Source organism: Rana temporaria, chromosome 1 (genome assembly GCF_905171775.1).
Source record: "Rana temporaria chromosome 1, aRanTem1.1, whole genome shotgun sequence".
Lineage (NCBI taxonomy): Eukaryota > Metazoa > Chordata > Amphibia > Anura > Ranidae > Rana > Rana temporaria.
In genome coordinates, this window is record NC_053489.1 from 117034751 (window position 1) to 117054853 (window position 20103).

The window sequence follows — 20103 nt, forward strand, 5'->3', positions numbered from 1 at the left end:
GAAACTCCGTCGTGTGGAGGTCTAACAAGTGCCCGCCTAAAGTGCAACTGAACTCTGGAAGGTGTACCCAAAAAAGGTCGGCAGGGGATAAAAGACTAGTCATTAGTATTGGTATTCCTTTTGCCATTGCTGACGTACCATATACTGCGTCTCTGGGTGGAGGTAGCCATCTTGGTATAGGCCAGATTTCTAAAGACTATATAGGCCAGTTCTCTTGAGACTAGCAGTCAGTGCCTTAGAACATACACTGTAGATATACAATTATGAAACTGTTGGTATTGGAGTGGCTAGGTACCCTAAAATTCATAGTAAGGGCACTGGTGGATTTCAGCAAGGTAGATTAATTTCCAAATGCCTCCTATAAGATAGCAAATCTGCACTTTTTGAGTTCCTGTCCACTGAAACAACACTTGGCAAAAGGCACTGTAGGAAGGCATATCTAGAGGTTGCCAAAATAACACGGGAGGCTAAAGACAAATATTCCTCTTAGGCCCTGTATTCCATATTCACCTTAGTTTATCTTATGCCTCGTACACACAGCCGGACTTTCCGAGAAAAAAAGCCAGACATGCTTCTTTTCTCGGAAAGTCCGGCCGTGTGTAGCCTCCATCTGACTTTTTTTGTCGTGTGTACAAGGCATTATAGTTCCTTCACTCCCATTAATAACAGATTGGTACCCGAATCTGATTTTTTTTTTTGCTGTATCAGATTTAGAATGTAAATCAGTTCCTGACATTTTCTGCTTTGGGCAAAAGAAGAAAATAACAGTGTTAATTATTTAGAAATGAAGCTAAATGGCAAAGTTGCCCAAAGCATCCACAGTATGCAGATGTCATTTATTCAGGGCAATTTAGAACATGAAAGCTAACACCTATCTGGTTGCTTTGGTTAACAGCCTAAATTTGTATTTGCCACAGTCTTTAGATATTTGCCTCCAGTTCATTGCTGTTCAGAAAAGTGCTAACAAGGGCACAGAAAATTAGATCAGCATAAAGTATACTTGCAGTAAAAATAAATGAGTTAAACTTACCTCTACAATATCTGAATTTGTTCGACTTTCGTGTGGCTCATTGTATTCTGTGTATTTCAGCAAGACCTTATCCATATCTGTGCTAGCGTACTGGAAAAGTTTGTTGGTGCTGTTGAAAATGATTAGTGCTATCTCACAGTCGCATAGAACACTTAACTCATAAGCCTTCTTCATTAAACCAAACTTCCTCTTCGTAAACGTCACCTGAAGAAACAAAAGAAAGGTTATGAAGACTAAAGAGCATTGTAAGTGGGAACACAAGTACATGTTATGATTCTTGGAAGGGCATATTTTCAAGCAAACTTCCATCTTAGCCTCTATCTGATCTGCAGTTGCCGTGATACTGAGCATGTGATCAGTTATGACTCCAGCCATTTGATAGCTTGACAATTTGGTTGAGAGCATAGGCAACTGTCACAGTTATCATTTACAGCATACCTTGAATGGGACTGCTTTGGGAAACAGTTAATGTGGAACTAAACTCTCCTATCCTTTTTAGCCAAGGAAGCTGCCATCTTAGCCTCTGTTTGATCTTCAACTGCCATGATGCTGCACATGTGATCGGTTATGACACCAGCCATTTGTTGGTTTGACAGTTTGGTTGAGAGCACAAGCAAATGGGACAGTTACATTCCCGACACGTGCCGGAATGTAACTGTTTTTTTAAACTGGTAAATAGATGGGTTTAGTCTTACTTTAAAGTATAATTAAACCCTCCTATCGTTTTCAGAATGCCTTAAATGGAAATGCTTTAGGAAACAGTTAAAGTGGAACTAAACCCTCCTATTGTTTTCCGCCAAGAAAGCTGCCATGGTAGCCTCTGTTTGATTGTCAACTGCCATTATACTGCACCTGTGATCAGTTATGACGCAAACCATTGGATTGTTTCACAGTTTGGTTGAGAGCACAACCAATGTGACAGTTACATTCCTGGCACATGCTGGAAATGTAACTATTTTTTTAAACTGTTAAATTGATGGATTTGCCTCCGCTTTAAATCAGTGGATTTAGTTCTACTTTAAAGTGGTTGTATACCCTTTTTTTAAAAAATTTACCTACAGGTAAGCCTATAATAAGGCTTACCTGTAGGTAAAATGAATAGCTTCTAAGCCTATATGGTTTAGGAGACATTCACTTTGCATGCAGCCCTTGACGTCAGCGGTGCATGCACTGTGAAGGTCCGGCAGACACTGCCGGACCTTGCCAGAAAGAAGTGACATCATTGCGGCTTCGGCCACTCATAGCGCCAAAGCCCCAAACCCGGTAGACACGCCGAGGGGGAAATGTCAGCTCCCACAGTGGTGACTGGGATCAAATGCCGACGCCTCGTTCTAAGGTATGTATTTCATAATGAGCTAGTATGAGGTGTATACTAGCTCATTTTTTTATTTGTGTGGGTATACAACCACTTTAATGCAGATTCCTCTCTCTGCCACTCTGCTCCATTCTTCTAACTGCTTGCTTTTTGCCCTGCAGCACTAGGCACCCAATTCACTTGTGCTGCAGGGAAAAGAGCATGCTTCTCCCTCCTCCAGTCTTAACTCTTCTGTACATGCAGCTGCAAGCAAATTCTGACATTTACCCTGCTTGGATTTGAAAAAAAAAATTGTTGCATTTATTTGTAAATTTTACACCTGACTAGTGTTCAGTTTTAACTGTTTAAGAAAGCATTAATCTACAAAAAAATACAGGACTATGCCTGGAATAGTATGTGTATAAAATATAATTAGATATTCACTGCAAATTGGTACAGAGATAAAAAAAAAAAAAGCATATGCAGGTACATAGTGGCCTTCTGAAGGTAAGTTACAGGAGAATACAAGTTCAGTGTTGTTGATCCACTAGCAAGCTATAAACTCCCAAGTTTAAAAAATGTAGTTAAACTGACTGAATGTTTGTTGAACAAATGTGTATTTTTTCCCAGACTTTATGAACAATCTTAACTCGTCTGCATTTTTAAAGACTGTCTGTAAATTTCTGGACAGTTGGCAAGTCTGAAAAAAAAAAAACAGACAAGGCCTTGCAATGATTACGACCACTTGCTACTTTAGTGACAACTGGCTTCATCACTGAAATCACTTGATGAGTACAGCCACATTCTGTAAAAATAGAGAAGGCAATTCTCTAGGCAACGCACATTGAAACGAAAAAAAAAAAAAAAAAAAACGATATTGATCACAGACTGTATTCAAATATATGAGTAACATGCCATCCATATTTATATTACTAACTTGCTCCAATGCCAGAAAAACCAATATGTTCTTCTGGTGCAAAATAGTTCTTTAACTATGTATAATATTTACTGGATTGGATCCCAAACTAAGAATACCTTATTATTTGAATTCAGTGTTCAGAACATGTTGTTATGGTGATTGGTTAGTGGCATGGTAGGGCGGCAAAGCTTCAAGCAATGTGTACAAGTTGTTCCTTTTAATAACCAGAACATTAGAAAATAATTGTCAACTTGGAAAAAAACTGTTTGATGCTTTTAAATAAACAGAAAAAATAAAAAGGATATTGTATGTTATAAAGAAAAGCATAAAAGTAACACAAAAGCCCCTCTGAGACATATGCACACAAACACACACACACGCATGTTCATGTGGGATTACACTGGCAGAGTTAAAGTGGTATTAAAAAATGCAAAACCAAAACCTAAAAGAAAGTCTAGAAAATGAATGCAGCTATGACATCTAAGGCCTCGTACACACGACCGAGAAACTCGTCGGGGCAAGACACATCGTTTTCCTCAACGAGTTCCTTGTTAGGCTTGTCAAGGAACTCGACAAGCTTGCTTTGCCTACACACAAACAAAACAGACAAAATCTCCTGGTTCTCAAACGCGGTGACGTACAACACATACAACAGCAGGGGAAGTTCGATTCCACTGGCACAACCCTTGGGGCTGCTTTTGCTAATCTCATGTTACTGCGTGTTAAGTAAAAGTTTGGTGAGAGACGATTTGCACTTTTCAGTCTGTTACAGCGTGACAAATGTGCTATCTCCATTACAAATGCTACTTTTACTCCCGTCTCATACTTTATTCTGAGCATGCGCGGGTTTCTTAGCACACACACGCTCGAGTTTCTCGTCGAAAACCAGCCCGACGAGGAACACGACGAGGAAATTGAGACTTCCGTCGAGGAAAAAGAGAACTTGTTCTCTTTTTTCCTTGTCGAATTCCTCGACAGTTTCCTCGATGAAAAACATACACACGACCGTTTTCCTCGGCAAAAAAGCTCTGCCACCAAGTTTCTTGATGGATTCTGTCGAGTTTCTCGGTCATGTGTACGAGGCCTAAGACATTACAACAAATTCTGTTTAAAACCATTAAAGTTTATTTTACATGTAATCAACGTTACACTTTAAAATCATTGAACACCTTAATTGGAGGAATCTACTATATAATGTTCAAAGATTTTAAAGTGTAATGTTGATTACATATAAAATAAACTTTAATGGTTTTAAACAAAATTAGTTGTAATGTCTCATGGCGTTACCGGGAAAATCCAACTTTGCCCCACCCCTTCTCTCTTATATTTAAATACATATTTGTGATGATGGAACCTTTATCTTTTCACTTATAGAAATACCTGAGCAGTCATTCCACTATATCACATCTAAGAATTAGTAAACTATATATATAATAAATGTTTGTTTTGGGTATAGTACCGCTGTAAACTCTAATGCCCTGTACACACGATCGGTTTGTCCGATGGACCGTTTTCATCGGACGAACCGATCGTGTGTGGGCCCCATCGTTTTTTTTCCCATCGGTGAAAAAACGTAGAAACCGATAGAAAAAAACGATCGTCTGTGGGCAAGTCCATCGGTTAAAAATCCACGCATGCTCAGAATCAAGTCGACGCATGCTCGGAAGCATTGAACTTAATTTTTCTCAGCGCGTCGTAGTGTTTTACGTCACCCTCGTTCTGACATGAACAGATTTTTAACTGATGGTGTGTAGGCAAGACTGATGAAAGTCAGCTTCATCGGATATCTGATGAAAAAATCCATCGGTCCGTTTTCATCGGATGAACCGATCGTGTGTACGTGGCATTATGCCCTGTACACACAACCGGTTTTCCTGACATGCCAAAACTCAAAGTTTTTCCCAACATGATTCCTCTCAAGCCTGCCTCGCATACACATGTTCAGTCAAAAAAAACCTTGACCAAAGCGCAGTGATGTCCAACACGTATGACAGCACCACAAAGGGGACGTTCCATTTTGCTCGTGTTAGTAAAAGTTTGGTGAGAGCCGATTCGCGCTTTTCAGCCTTGTGCTTTTCAGCCCGTTACAGCATGATGAATGTGCTATCTCCATTACGAACACTAGTTTTACCAGAACGAGCGCTCCTGTCTCATACTTGATTCTGAGCATGCACGTTATTTTTCCCCTCGGAAAAGCATACAGACGAACAGTTTTCCTGACGAGAAAAAGACTGACAGGAAACACGACGGGAAAAAATAGAGCAGATTTCGTTTTTTTTTTGCGGGCAGTTTTCTCGTCGGGAAAACTGCTATTGAGCATACACACGACCGGTTTTCCCAACCAATCTAAAAAATGGCAGTTTTCTCATCGGGAAAACCAGTCATGTGTATGAGGCATAAGATGTGACACCAAGATGTCTTATGCCTAATACACACCGGGCATTTGCCCGGCAGTAGAAAACCAGCATAAAACACGTGCCCAAAGCCGCCTTTAGGTGCGTCAAGAATTTGGGCATTCATTCACTTCATTGGTCAGATTATTTATTTATTCTGGCCATTGATATGAATGAACGTTGGTGCTTAGACACATTTAGACATGTTTAGATGCTGTTTTCTCTACCAAAACGCTACTCCTCTGATCACAGAAGTGGTGTTCTCTTTTTTTGGCTTTAAAGCGGAGTGCCACCCAAAAATGGAACTTCCAATTTAAGGGAAGGTGACCCCCTGACATGCCACATTTAGCAAGTCATTTTTTGGGGGAGCGTGGAAACCCTCTTTTTAGAGGGTTTCAGCTCCCACTTCCTCCCTGGGCACCACAGCGCCGGAAGGATGGTCACCTCTCCCCCCTCTCTTTGTGCAATCATCTAGGACATGTCACAGGTCCCCGATGATTGATCGGCCAATCACAGTGTGCAGCGCGGCTCGTGCGTGCCTGGCTGTGAAGCCACAGCTTGGCGCCCACAGCAGTGATGCCGGCGCGGCGGAGAGGATAGGGAGCAGAGCGGGGCTTCGTTCCCCCGCATCACTGGACCCTGGGACAGGTGAGTGTCCGATTATTAAAAGTCAAGAGCTGCAGTATTTGTAGCTGCTGACTTTTAATATTTTTATTTTAGTAGGAACTTGGCTTTAAATACCTGTACACATGCATGGACACATAAGCTAGCATAGAAGGACGTTTAAAGGCCCGTTTTTAACCACCCAATGGGCATGAGGTCTAATGGTGACCATACATGCTTTGATAAATGATCAATTTATTTTCCAATCAATCTCTTCTGATCGGAATGACTGATCTATAGTTGACAACCCATTCAATTGATATGCCACACATGGGGAAGTAGACTTTAATCAATAGTTAAAGTGATTGTAAACCTCAGACAAGAAATATGAACAAAGAATATCCTTGTACCTCTATATCCTTCTATAGGGTCTCAATTAATAGCACTAAGTGTTATTTCTGTCTGCTGTCTCATTCCTCTGCTATAAACAGGGCCGTGGATAAGAGGGCACCTGCAGTCCCCCTGTATGGGGTCCAAGCCAACAGGGAGGCCAGGCAGCAGGGTGAATTGGTTGTGGGTAGGGAGGGTGATCGGTGTGGGGGGGGGGGGCAATTACTAGAACCGATCCCCTGTAGGGATCTCTCTGCAGCAGCTGGAAACTGGCTTCTTCTCCTCCCCCTCCTGTTGGTTTTCAGCTGATGGAGAGAGCCCCCTCCAGGGGGATCGGTTCCAGTAATTGCCCCCACTCCACACCGATCACCCTCCCTGTGCATCATATTATTCCCCCTGCTGCCCAGGCCCCCCTTTTTGCCCCCTTACCCACACAGTTCTGGCTTCCATCATCTCCTTCCTGCTAGCAGCTGCAAGCACACAATAGTATCGTTCAGGATGGAGAGAGTCATATTTACCAGCCACTTTTGTTCCTAAATGAACACAATGAGTGATTGGTACTGATCATCATTGTGTTTATTTATACCTGAAGTATAGACAATTGTGCTTATTTTGGAAGGGGGGGGGTCCTGTCAGGTTGGGTGTATGGGGCCCCATGGTTTCTAACAGCAGCCCTGGCTATCAGCATGAATCACTTCTGACAAGTTTACCTGACACTAGGAGAAGAATGGTGACAGGGGATAGACCTCCAGCTGATTGACAGCCTCAGCTCTGTTCCTGTGTGATGTGTGAAGGGGGGTGTGTCCCTTCCCTCCAATCAGCTCTCAGAGCTCTCCTCTCTGTTGTTACGTCAGCTTTCCCTGCTTTTCAGAACTGAGAGATCCTCTGTAAATTCTGCACTTTGAATGGATGTAGCAGAAAAATACCGTAGATAAACAGGTACAACTTATATATAAATATTTGTTTCATCTGTGTATGACCTGAGCCCAGTCACTTCACTGGGTATATATATAAGGGTTTACAACCACTTTAAGTTATAATGATAACTTGCGATCATAAGCCATCTGTTTTCACCATGTAATGTCATAATCTGATCAATCGAAGAATGGTCGTATTTATGAACATCAGTACTACTAATCAAGGCAAAATGATCAGTTTCATTGAACCTGACAGAAATTGAGTCTAACTTGATCAAAAGGTAAGTTATGTTTTTTTGTGTTTTTGATGATTTAAATGAGTTGTAAATAAAAAAATGTGTTTTTGCTGAAATGACTGTTTACAGTGTATAGAGACATAGTAGTTAACCGATTCCTTTTAAAACCATAAACAATAGATAAAAATCAATCATATAATGTACCTGTAGTTTCTAGTTTTGTTTTTGCATGTTGTTTCCTGCCTCTCTGCTGTACAGAGCCACAGAGCCAATACAGGGCAGTGATGGTTTGGAAAATGAAACTGATTGGTGCTGAGGGGTTTTAGACACACATAGGTAGATTCAGGTAGATTGAACTAAACTTGCGGCGGCGTAGCTTAGCGTGTTTAGGCTACGCCGCCGTAAGTTAGCTAGGCAAGTACTTGATTCTCAAAGTACTTGCCTGCTAAGTTACGGCGGCGTAGCCTAAAGCGGGCGGGCGTAAGGGCGCCTAATTCAAATGTGTCTAAGGGGGCGTTTTTTATGTTAATGGTGCTTGACCTTACATTTTTGACGTTTTTTTAAACTGTGCATGCCCTGGGCGCCTACATTTCCCAGTGTGCATTGCGGCTAAGTACGCCGCACGGGCCTATTGATTTTGACGTGGACGTAAACGACGTAAATCCCTATTCACGGACGACTTACGCAAACGACGTAAACATTTTCGAATTTCGAAGCGGGAACGGTGGCCATACTTTAACATTACTATTCCATCTACAAGATGGAATAACTTTAGGCCTGATATTGCCTTACGGAAACGGCGTAAATGTACTGCGGCGGCCAGGCGTACGTTCGTGAATCGGCGTATCTACTAATTTACATATTCTATGCCGACCGCAATGGAAGTGCCACCTAGCGGCCAGTCTCAATATTGCAACCTAAGATAGGACGGCGCAAGCCGTCCTATCTTAGATATGTTTAAGTGTATCTCTGTTTGAGAATACACTTAAACATAAGTCGGCGTAGATTCTGAGTTAGGTCGGCTTACCTACTGATAAGCCGGCCTAACTCTTTGTGAATCTACCTAACAGTAATCACACCTCCTTGATTAGTGACCACAGAGAGAAAGCTCCCAGTACTGTGGTTATCAGTAAACAGACAACCAGGAAGTTTGGAGATCAGAGAAGAATTACAGCAACTTGAGAGCAAAAACGAACAATGAGGACATGAAAACAGCACTGCATTAAGGTAAAGGAAGTTACAGTATTAAGCTAAAAAAAAATCCTTTACAAACCCTTTAATAGTTTTGATCAAATTGCAGATTGATTAGATAAAAAAATAAAATAAAAATAAAAGTGTGTTTGACCTCCATTAGCTGAACTCCAGACTAATATATAATACACAAATAAATTCAGCCTAAATTCATTAATAAATCATCTAATGCATTTTTGAATTCAGGCAGTGAAAGTACCTAAATTTGGCCTGGTACCAGCAACCTACAGTCTACTGTACAGCAGAGCTCAGAATGGGAGGATTAGATGCAGCACAGTGCTGCAGTGCAAAGAGCATGCTGGTGGGAGGAGAGGGCAGAGAAATAAGCTTGTCAGTCTGCTGCTTGTCTTTTCACTGTTGAGACACATGCTGGGGGGGTGGGGGGGGGGGGGGGGGGGGACAAGACCTGTAAGTGTTACGGAGCTGCATCAGAGAAAAATCAGGGCTCCTTCCCTGCCAGACATTGTTGTGCTTAGTGGCAGAGCTGTGTAAATCTCAGGATTGAATGGACAGATCCTTTGACAGGTAAAACATCTCTCCTATATGTAATTCCTTTGTGTATTTAGCTGTTTGGCCGGAGTTCAGCTTTAACTTCCCATCCACTATAGGCTCCAATAGATGAGGAATTTAGCTTATGTTTAAACAATATTGAAACGTCACATTCCACATTCTACATTTAAAGTGTTGTTTTATAGGGTTACATTCCAGATGCAATCTAAAACCAACTGCCACCCCGGTCGACGACTGAATGCCAGCTGCCTGGTAATGCCATTGGATTATATAAGCACTTTAAACCCAGTCAGCAGGTCTGTAACCACTCAAAGGAGTGGCTCCCACATGCCTTCAGTCTGAGCGTTTATCCTTTCCAGCTTAAGGAGCTTTCACGCTCATTACCAAAACTACAAACTCAATATGTTGTTACAAATGTATGAAGTTGTGCAGCACACATGTCGCTGTAAACCATTTAAGGGAATATAAAGCTAAAAAAAGTTTGAAGGTGCTAAGTTAGGAAGTAAAAATAATGCCCTTCATGTATTCATGTATACAGAGAGGAAAGATGAGGAAGGAGCAATAACCAATAGCAAAAACGCAAATTTAGGTTTACCGCCATCAGATTTAAAGTGGAGGTCCGCCAATTTTTTTTTTTAAATCGGAAGCTACAAATTCTGCAGCTGCTGACTTTTAAAATAAGGACACTTACCTGTCCTGGGTGCGCGCGATGTCGGCACCTGAAGCTGATCAATCCCTCGGCTCTCGGTGCTGCCGCAGCCATCTTCGGTAAGGGAATCAGGAAGTGAAGCCTTGCAGCTTCACTTCCTGGCTCCCTACTGCGCATGCGCAATGCCACTGGTCCCTGCTGTCTTCTGGGACCTGCGTGTCTCCCCGAAGACAGCGGGGGGGAACGGAAAGTGGCATAGAAACCCGCAGGTGGCTTGGGTATCTATGCCCGAAAGTGGGAGCAAAATACCTGCATTACACAGGTATCTGCTCCCCCCTCCCCGCTGAAAGGTGTCAAATGTGACACCGGAGGAAAGGAGGGTTCCGAAACGAGGACGTTCCATTTTTGGGTGGAACTCCGCTTTAAGAAAGATCTACACAGGTTAATGCACTTTCACGCTGCGCAGCCTTAGTAAAAAAATGGGACTGTGCACAATTCTAAAAGGACAGCTCAGTTTTTCAGAAAGCCTTTCCTTCTTTTATATGCCTTCTGGATGAATTCTGATATATCATGTCATCTATACTTTAATCAATGATTTGCAAGAATAAAAAACATTAGTGGGGGGAATAATGCCCCATATTAAAATTCCATACACCTGTATGTCATATACATTCGGCCTAGCCAAGTAAGATGGTTGAAGACCATGCCAAGTGAGATGGTTCCTAAACCTGGAAGAGGGAAAGCTGAAGATGTTGGCACTGGCAAGAGAATAATGGGTGGCAAGTTGAGTTCCATGTTAAAAAGTAAAAGCAACCAGCTCTGTGACCTTGCTACACATGATGCCACAGATTCTATTAAAAGAATATTCCCTGCCAAAACTTTTTTGTGCTTGTTTTGGATAGTGTGGGGGAGTTACAGAGCCCCTGTATAATTTTTTTTGAATATGAGAAAGACACATAAAAGAGAGATGTAATGGTGGCACACCCCGGAACAAACAATATCCCACAAGGGAGTCAAAAAAGGAATATTCCTTTAAAAAATGTAAAAAACTAATTTTTCTGTACCTTTTAAAGAAAAGCTATCATAAAATAATTGCCTGGGCTGCCATTGTAGATCAGCATTTGGTTATTAATATTATTGTCTGCAACATGTATACAGACCAGGATTTGACTGTAGTCTGACCTCTTTGCATATGTGATTCAATTAGTAAAGTACTAAAGCCAGCAGATCAGCAGATCTGCTAGTCAAGATGAGTTTTAAAAAAGAAGTTAGCCTTGGAAACATAGGTGATTTTCCCCAAACAGATTTGTTTAAAGAAATAAAAAAACAAACTCTGCTGTAAAAATTTGCATTTCACACATAATAAAAAAAACTAAAACTGCCTTTAGACAAAACTCAGGAGGCAAGTAAGCAGAATGCCGTAGTAAATCAGACTTGTACATCAGATTTGCTTCTCCATACGTAGATATTTTCACTTTCTATATTTAGTTCCTTTATGATGAAGATAAATTAGTCCACAATTACAATGGAATCAAATGCATTGTTTACTTGTGCATCTAAAAATACTGCCTATGTAGCCCTGGTAGCTTTACTTCCTTCAGTAAAAACATCATCATCTGCTCTTCCTGGTGTATTGTTCTGGGGAGACGTGAACTTTTTGGTTGTGCACTGGTTTAATTCGAATGATTTTGAGTCAAAACAAATGTCATTTAGTACGTCATGCTAGCATTGTTGGTGAATCGCAACCTTTGCTTGAGCTTTTCAGTGGTGTACAAAAGGAAGAAAAACAATAACCTCATTACTTTCTATATGGTCTCATATACTTCTCTTTCAAGGATTCTTTCTTCACAATATTCAATGTTCAAAACTAAACAGAAACAATACTGGACTTAGACTGATTTGTAAGAGCTGTTAACTCAAGGTAGGAATAACGAGTCTTCCATATCCCAGGCAGCATGTGTCTATCTGCCTCACCCATCAGACCTGAAATGGCCACTAGAGTATCTCCTGTGGGGACACTTTACCAGGACTAGGAAGGTCAAACAGGTCCCAAACAAGTAAAATGCAGAAACTCTGGTTTTACTTTTGCAACCACAATATATGCAATCAAAATTCACATTATTGTCTAATAATTGGGACATGGATCAGGCTGCTCTGATGGGAATGGTGAGGCTGCATTGAGGGCACTTGTGAGGCTGCATTCATGTCAATGGTGTGGCTGTATTCATGTCAATGGTGAGACTGCATTCATGGCAATGGTGCAGCTGCAGATGGGCACTAATTAGGCTGCATTGATGGGCACTGACCCCTATTTTGTTTCACAGTTCTTTATTTATTTATTTTTTTCCTGAAACTTCCCTCGTAAAGTGAAGGTTTGTGTTATACGCTTGTGCGCGTTATAAGCCAATAAATATGTTATATCAAAATAACACGCCCAAGCTCATCCTTAGACTCTTTACCACACACAGTGAGCAGTGTATTAGTTAAATTGCATTTCATTTTAATGGTTAAAAGAATGTCAGGAAAAATGGTCGGCCCCCATGCATGTTCACTTTCACTTCATCAAATCTGGCCTTCTTTGAAAAAAGTTTGGACACCCTTGGTCTACGTGGTTAGAATGTGAGCCTTGTAACAACTGTTATGTGTTCCATTTCCATTGGGGGTCACTATCTGCATGTCATTTATTTGTACTTTACATATTTACTATGATCTCACACATGTTCCCTTTTTACTCCAACCATACAAGAACACATTGGTAGGTTATTTGGTTATTTCTACCCAAGTTCTCCATAGTGTGTGTATGTTTGAATTTCAACAGCACCAGCACTGAACTGTAAGTTCTTTATCAGTAGGATCTAATGACAATGATCTATAGCAGGGATGTCAAACTGGCGGCCCTCCAGCTGTTCCGAAACTACAAGTCCCATCATGCCTCTGCCTGTGAGAGTCATGCTTGTAACTGTTAGCCTTGCAATGCCTCATGGGACTTGTAGTTTTGCAACAGCTGGAGGGACGCCAGTTTGACACCCTTGATCTATAGTATATCAGCCTTTTTCCAGCTAGAGGTTACTTGAGAAATTAGCAACTTCAGCCTCTCAGATCAGTAACACCGATACCAATGATCTTTTTAGCTATCTGTAAGGGGGTTTATTCTCCCCAAATACAACAAATGTAATAAGCATTGCTCCCACTGACCACATATGTAAGAGCATTCTTCTCGCTGACCGGTTGTGTATTGGGTCTCATCTCCTATTGACCCCAGTGTAAAGGAGTGCTTCTCCCACTGATTATCCATATAAGTCCCATTAACCACAGATCTTAAGGGGCTCTTCTTCACCAACCACAAATGTTAGGGGATTTTCACTGACCACCATGTTAGGGAACACTACAATTTGGGCTCTCTGCATTTCTTTCCTGCCCATTATTAGTATTGATTTTGCTTCATTCTTATTGCTAAAACTATTTTTTTTATATATATGAGCAGCCCTGGGCATGAAATACTTCAAGAATGCCACATTTCTTGCTGTTTTAAGTATTTCTATATTACAATTTACTGTTCACACCAATGTACTCTGTAGAAGTAGATATAATAATTAAACGGGAGTTCCCTAAAGTTATTTCATAGGTTCCTTCATATGAACATTTTTGAGAAATACTGGTTTATACACTCTGTAAAGTGCTTTAAAAATATGTCATGGCAATTTAAAATAATAAAATAAATAAGTATTATGTTTACTCTTATACAGGCTTTATAAAATCAACTTGTGTCCCTGTATACCCTAGTATAACATGTGTTCCCACTTTCACCCCACCCAGTAGATGTGCAGTCACATACTGTACTCCAATGTATTACATTTTTAAATTAAACTGAACTACTACACTTTCACTTACACATCCATCCAATAATCATGTATGACTTCCCAACATAAATGATTAATTAGAAAAAAAGAAAGATGATAATGTATTAACACCTCTACCTAATACAGTGTGGTTCTCTCTTCTAGCCTCTTGCACAGATCCTCATAATAGCAGAAAGATGGAAATTTTCTCTGTGGGTGCTCTACAGGAAGGTGGAAAGAAACGAAGCATGCCAGTAATTGGTGAGACACACTCGCACATGTAGGTTGTGCTGCAGCTACTCGAGAGAGGAAGATCCGCTGAATCTACTGTGGAATTTTCCATCACACCTCAACCAGCTTTGTCAGAAAACCTTTAATCCTGTGTATGTGTGTATGTATGTATATATATATATATATATATATATATTAACAGCTATATAGCTGTAGCTATATACTTTATATATATATATATATATATATATATATATATATATATATATATATATATATATATATATATATATTAGATATATAAATAGAATGTAGCATAGGAGTATACAGTATGACAATCGAAAATTATAATCAAATAAAATTTCTGTTCATAAATAAACTACATGTAGCTTTAAAATGTAAGTTTATTTTTCATAAAAGACAGCTATGATGAACAAGTACCCATAGCAATCCACAATAAATAAAAAAAAAAAACAGAATAAGACCTGTTTCACTAGTAATGCTACTAACCACAATTCATATTTCTTATTAGGTACCAGCAAAATATTTAACCTTATTTATACGGTGTTAATAAATAAAGCCTAGCATTAATACAAAGCAACTGTGACCATGTACTCTTTCCTATAGTCCAGGGGTCTCCAAACTGCGGCCCGAGGGCCAGATGTGGCCCTTTGCTAGCCTTCATCCGGCCCTTGGGGCAGTATTGCTCCCAACGTTATGAGGCACTATTCCTCCCAATGATGCCAACAATGGGGCACTATTTCTTCCACTAATAGCTATGATGGAGCACTATTCCTCCTCCTTCTGCCCACCAGCCGTGTTTATTCTCACTGATGCTCAGCCCTGGGGCATTTTCTACCCCCACTGGTCAGAACTCGGCCCCCCTGAAGTCTGAAAGACAGTAAACTGGCCCTTTGCGTGAAAAGTATGGAGAACCCTGGTATAGTCCATTAGAACTATTATCTGACCCCAGATGAGCCAGCCACATGCATCCTGTCAATTCAATAGGGACTCTTTTAACAAAGCATGAACATTCTGATGCATTCTCCTATGTTACTTCTTGTACCTAGTAAATTACAAAGGCGATCGCTGGTGTGGCCCCAAAAGGTCTTCTAGTGCCACCCTACTTCCAGTATCAAAATTTCTCTATTTTAGACAGCACCTCTTCTATATACGTGTACCTTCATGCATAATAAAATATAAAAATATGAGTAAAGAATATTAAATCCTTTATTTCATTTAAAGTCAACCTTTCTGAAATCTGACAAACTGACACGTAAATATATAGACTGAAAACAATCCTAGCAGATCTCATTATGCTGAAATGTGTGTAACCTTAAGGTCAATAAAAAGCAAATTCTCTAATGAGAAAATGGTCAGGAAGCACATTTGTCTCCATTTCCTGTCAAAACAGGAAAAGAGTAACTTCTTCCTCTCCACAATGACTTCACTTATGCTTCCCACCTTCAACTTTTTTCCCCCCAGGGTCATGATAATCATTCCTTGACTAGAGACAATAAAGGTAGCAGCTGGCCCATTCCAATACATGTTACAAACATCCAATCAGTTACTTAACCTATAAAGACAGAAAGGTGTCACAGATGTCATACAGATCCTGGTACAACTCCCAGTTGTCTGATGGGCATGACGGTTAGGCCTATGAAGGATATATTTATACGTTAATGGCAGTTAGAAATGAATTAACTAATACTGTAAAAGCTTACATTTGCCAATACCTGTATTTGAGGATTTGTTAAGAGTTTAACTATCCTAACTGTGGTGAATGAGGCTTCATTGTTGCTATCCCACGGATGCTATGTCGAATTGGGTGTATCGGCTACCCGTAGTAATACATTATTGTACCCATAGATTTACTTTTATTTTTTTTATATGTGGCAAACTAGACAACGATTTTTATGTCAATAACTACACCAGGTCTAGCCTGTGCTTAGATTAGGGCAACCATGGGCATGTCTGCTCAGTGTATAATTATGGATACTTGGCAAAACATGATGCATGTTCACATACAATGGTAAGAGAGGTCATTTCAGAATGCTAATTGGTGTTGGAATCCAAAACTCAGTCATTAGGATGGCAACCTAAGGACTCTCATTTCCACCAGTGTCCTAAGACTGTTTTATATACACAGTGGCCCAGATTCAGGTAGAACTGCGCTATATTTGCGCGGGCACAGGGCAACGATTTTGCCCTGCGCCCACGCAAATATTTTGCGCTGCCCTCGATTCACGGAGCAGTAGCTCCGTGAACTGCGAGGGCGCGCCGGCAAATTTGCCCGGCGTAAGCGTGCGCAAGTTAAATGATCCCGCCGGGGACGGGAATCATTTAAATTAGGCGCGCTCCCGCGCCGAGCGTACAGCGCATGCTCCGTCGGGAAACTTTCCCGACGTGCATTGCAGCAAATGATGTCGCAAGGACGTAATTTGCTTCAAAGTGAACGTGAATGGCGTCCAGCGCCATTCACGAAGCACTTACGCAAACGACGTGAAATTCAAATTTAACGTCGCGGGAGCGGCGGCTATACTTTAGCATTGGCTGCCCCTACTATTAGAAGGGGCAGCCTTGCGCTAAAGTTGCGGTACGGAAACTCCGTACCTGGCTTGCGCGGGGCCCGCGCAAGTTTGTGAATCAGTTGGTAGTATGCAATTTGCATACTACACGCTGATCACAATGGGAGCGCCCCCTAGCGGCAAGCAGAAGAATGCAGCCTAAAATCTGCGAGGCATAAGTGCCTTATGCCGCGCAGATTTTAGGCTGCAGTCGGTGTAACGAGGTTCCTGAATCAGGAGCACTCGTTACACCGGAGCAAGTAAGCAATTGCGCCGTGTAACTTATGGTTACACGGGCGCAATTGCTTCTTGAATCTGGGCCAATGTAGGTAAGTCAAATGTAAGTATATGGCATTGACACAGCATCAGGGGTCTTTATAACAACCAGGCCTGCAGGCCCAGGTGAATATGGGGAGCCTGATTAATGGCCGCACAAAAGTATGAAAAATTCTCAAAAAAAAAGGGATGTCATCAGTTCTGTTCCTGGAGATCTTTCCCCGCATTATATGATGAGCTGGTGCTTCCATGAAGGTTTGCTGTGTCTGTCAAGCGGCAAGCTAGAGAAAATATGTTCTAAGCCAATGTAAAGGTCTCTTTGTGTGTAGCCAATGTCCTATGAGCTAAAACATCCCAGCACTTCTTCTCTCACCTTGGGAACTTCAGGGAGCAGCTTATTAAAAACTGGCAGATTTGCTTCTAAAACACCTTTTCTCTAGTTGCTCTGACACGTAAGCCCAGGCTTTACAAGTCCCAGCAGATAGTTGTTGAGAATGTGTGCTAAGATTTAATAGTTCCTTAAAGTATATAGACTGGGCATCTAAAACTATCTTGTAGTAAATGCAACAAAACAAGAATGAGCTAAAGCTCAATTTCAGCCTTTGTTTTTGATGTAACTTGGAAGGGTTAGAGCCTCTGTCAAGTTTTTAATGTCATCGTTGTCCCTTTTGGGAGATTTCCCTTCTATTCCTGTCAGGACAGGAAGTAAAAGGAAATCTCTTCACAAGAGACACAGACAAGAGTGGGTAAGGGTTAGGGCATTTGTTAAGAGAAACATTAAGAGCAATGGGCCAGATTCACAAAATAGATACGACTGCGTATCTCCTGATACGCCGTCGTATCTCTGAGATACGATTGTCGTATCTATGCGCCTGATTCATAGAATCAGGTTACGCATAGATAGCCCTAAGATCCGACAGGTGTAAGTGACTTACACCATCGGTTCTTAGGCTGCAATTCTAGGCCGGCCGCTAGGTGGCGATTCCATTGCGGTTGGCGTAGAATATGCAAATGACTAGTTACGCCGATTCACGAACGTCCGCTTTGCCCGTCGCTGTAAATTTACGTTGTTTCCGTAGAGATACGCCACGTAAAACTAAAGCTGCCCTCTAGGTGGTCTAGAAAATGTCAAGTATGGCCGTCGTTCCCGCGTCGAAATTTGAAATTTCACGTCGTTTGCGTAAGTCGTCCGTGAATGGCGCTGGACGCCATTTACGTTAATGTCGAAACCAATGATGTCCTTGCGACGTCATTTAGCGCAATGCACGTCAGGAAATTTTAGGGACGGAGCATGCACAGTACGTTCGGCGCGGGAACGCGCCTAATTGAAATGGTCCCCGCCCCATTTGAATTAGGCGGGCTTGCGCCGGGCGGATTTACGCTACGCCGCCGCAAGTTTACAGGTAAGTGCTTTGTGAATCAAGCACTTACGCTGTAAACTTGCGGCGGTGTAACGTAAATTGGATATGTTACGCCGCCGCAGCGTAACGCATTTCTATGTGAATCTGGCCCAATGTGCTTATTGTTCTTAATGGTTTCATGTTCATGTCCTGCATTTACTTTTTCTTGTATGGAGAAATAATAACTCTTCCCTACTTTATACATAACTAAAAAAAAAATTCATGCGGTAGTTAGGCTTTCAATTTAAACTCCGTGCAAGTATAAAAAAATTTAATCTACAGTACCTGCCGCCAATTTTGTGTTTCCAGCGCGATGGGATCGCGCTGAAAATCGCTGCTGCGAGGTTGTGCTTCTCGCGCTTGCCGCCCCCACGAGATGCAGTGCATCCATAGGAATCCATTGGGGGCGGAGAGTGGGAGGAGCGACAGAGCTCGGCACGGGGGTCGCGGGCAGCCAATATTGCCGCTGCCGAGCCACGACATTGTACAATGTTGTGGTCAGGTACTGTAGTTATGTATTCATAAAAATTATTTAAAGTGGTTGTAAACCTCAGACATGAAATATGAACAAAGCATATCCCTCTATAGTTTGTACTTGTCTCAATCTAGAGCACTAAGTGCTATTTCTGTCCACTGCTTTGTTTCTCTCCTATCAGCATAAATCACTTCTAACAAGCTTTCCTGACTCCAAGAGAAAAATGGTGACTTCACTGGGTATATGTAAGGGTTTATTACCACTTTCATGTATTCAAGTCTTGTTATCAGTCTCCTCTAAAGCACTCTACAGTAAAGCTGATAGGAGGAGGAGAAGCTCTCTAAAGCCTCGTACACACGATCAGTCCATCCGATGAGAACGGTCTGAAGGACCGTTGTCATCGGTTAAGTACACACCATCAGTTCAAAAACCGATCGTGTCAGAACGCGGTGACGTAAAACACAAAGACGTGCTGAAAAAAACGAAGTTCAATGCTTTCAAGCATGCGTCGACTTGATTCTGAGATTGCGCGGGTTTTTAACCGATGCTTTTGCATACTAACGATCGGTTTTGACCTATCGGTTAGGCGTCCATCGGTTCAATTTTAAAGCAAGTTCTTTTTGACCGAAGGTTAAATAACCTATGGAGCCTACACATGATCGGTTTGGACTGATGAAAACGGGCCTTCAGACCGTTGTCCTCTGGCGATCCTATCGTGTGTACAAGGCCTAAGCCAATCAGAGCTCTATTGCAGTGTACAGTGCAGTCCATTAGGAGGAGTGACCAAGCTGCATTGTTTATTGCAGCAGTAGAGAAAAGTAAGGTCACCATCCTTGCTATGCTGTTGATGCCTGGATCACAAGATTGACTGAACACCATTATAAAATTATTTGGCAAGTATTTTTCTATGTTCTTAGCAGTTTGCCAGGATTTCACCTTTAAAAGGACAATAATAGTTGTACTATTTGTATACTATCTAGTTTACTTTGGAAATAAATACCATAAATACCTAGGATAATAAACATTGTAAGGGTGCACCTAAGTATAGGTAATAAATACAGAAATTAAGACATTCTGAAATAGCATCAAAAAATTAATTGTAAAGAAGAACAAATTAAGAAGA

The 20103-nt window shown here is 41.4% G+C and overlaps 1 protein-coding gene across 15 annotated transcripts in view; it reads right to left on the reverse strand.

The window, feature by feature from the left end:
- MEF2C (myocyte enhancer factor 2C) overlaps positions 1–20103 on the reverse strand; it is a 375780-nt gene that overhangs the window by 102867 nt on the left and 252810 nt on the right. For all 15 annotated transcript variants that reach the window (XM_040341964.1, XM_040341978.1, XM_040342013.1 and 12 more), the window contains one exon: positions 1031–1234. In XM_040341964.1, the coding sequence (XP_040197898.1) occupies positions 1031–1234 (204 nt within the window). The remainder of the gene's footprint in view (positions 1–1030; positions 1235–20103) is intronic.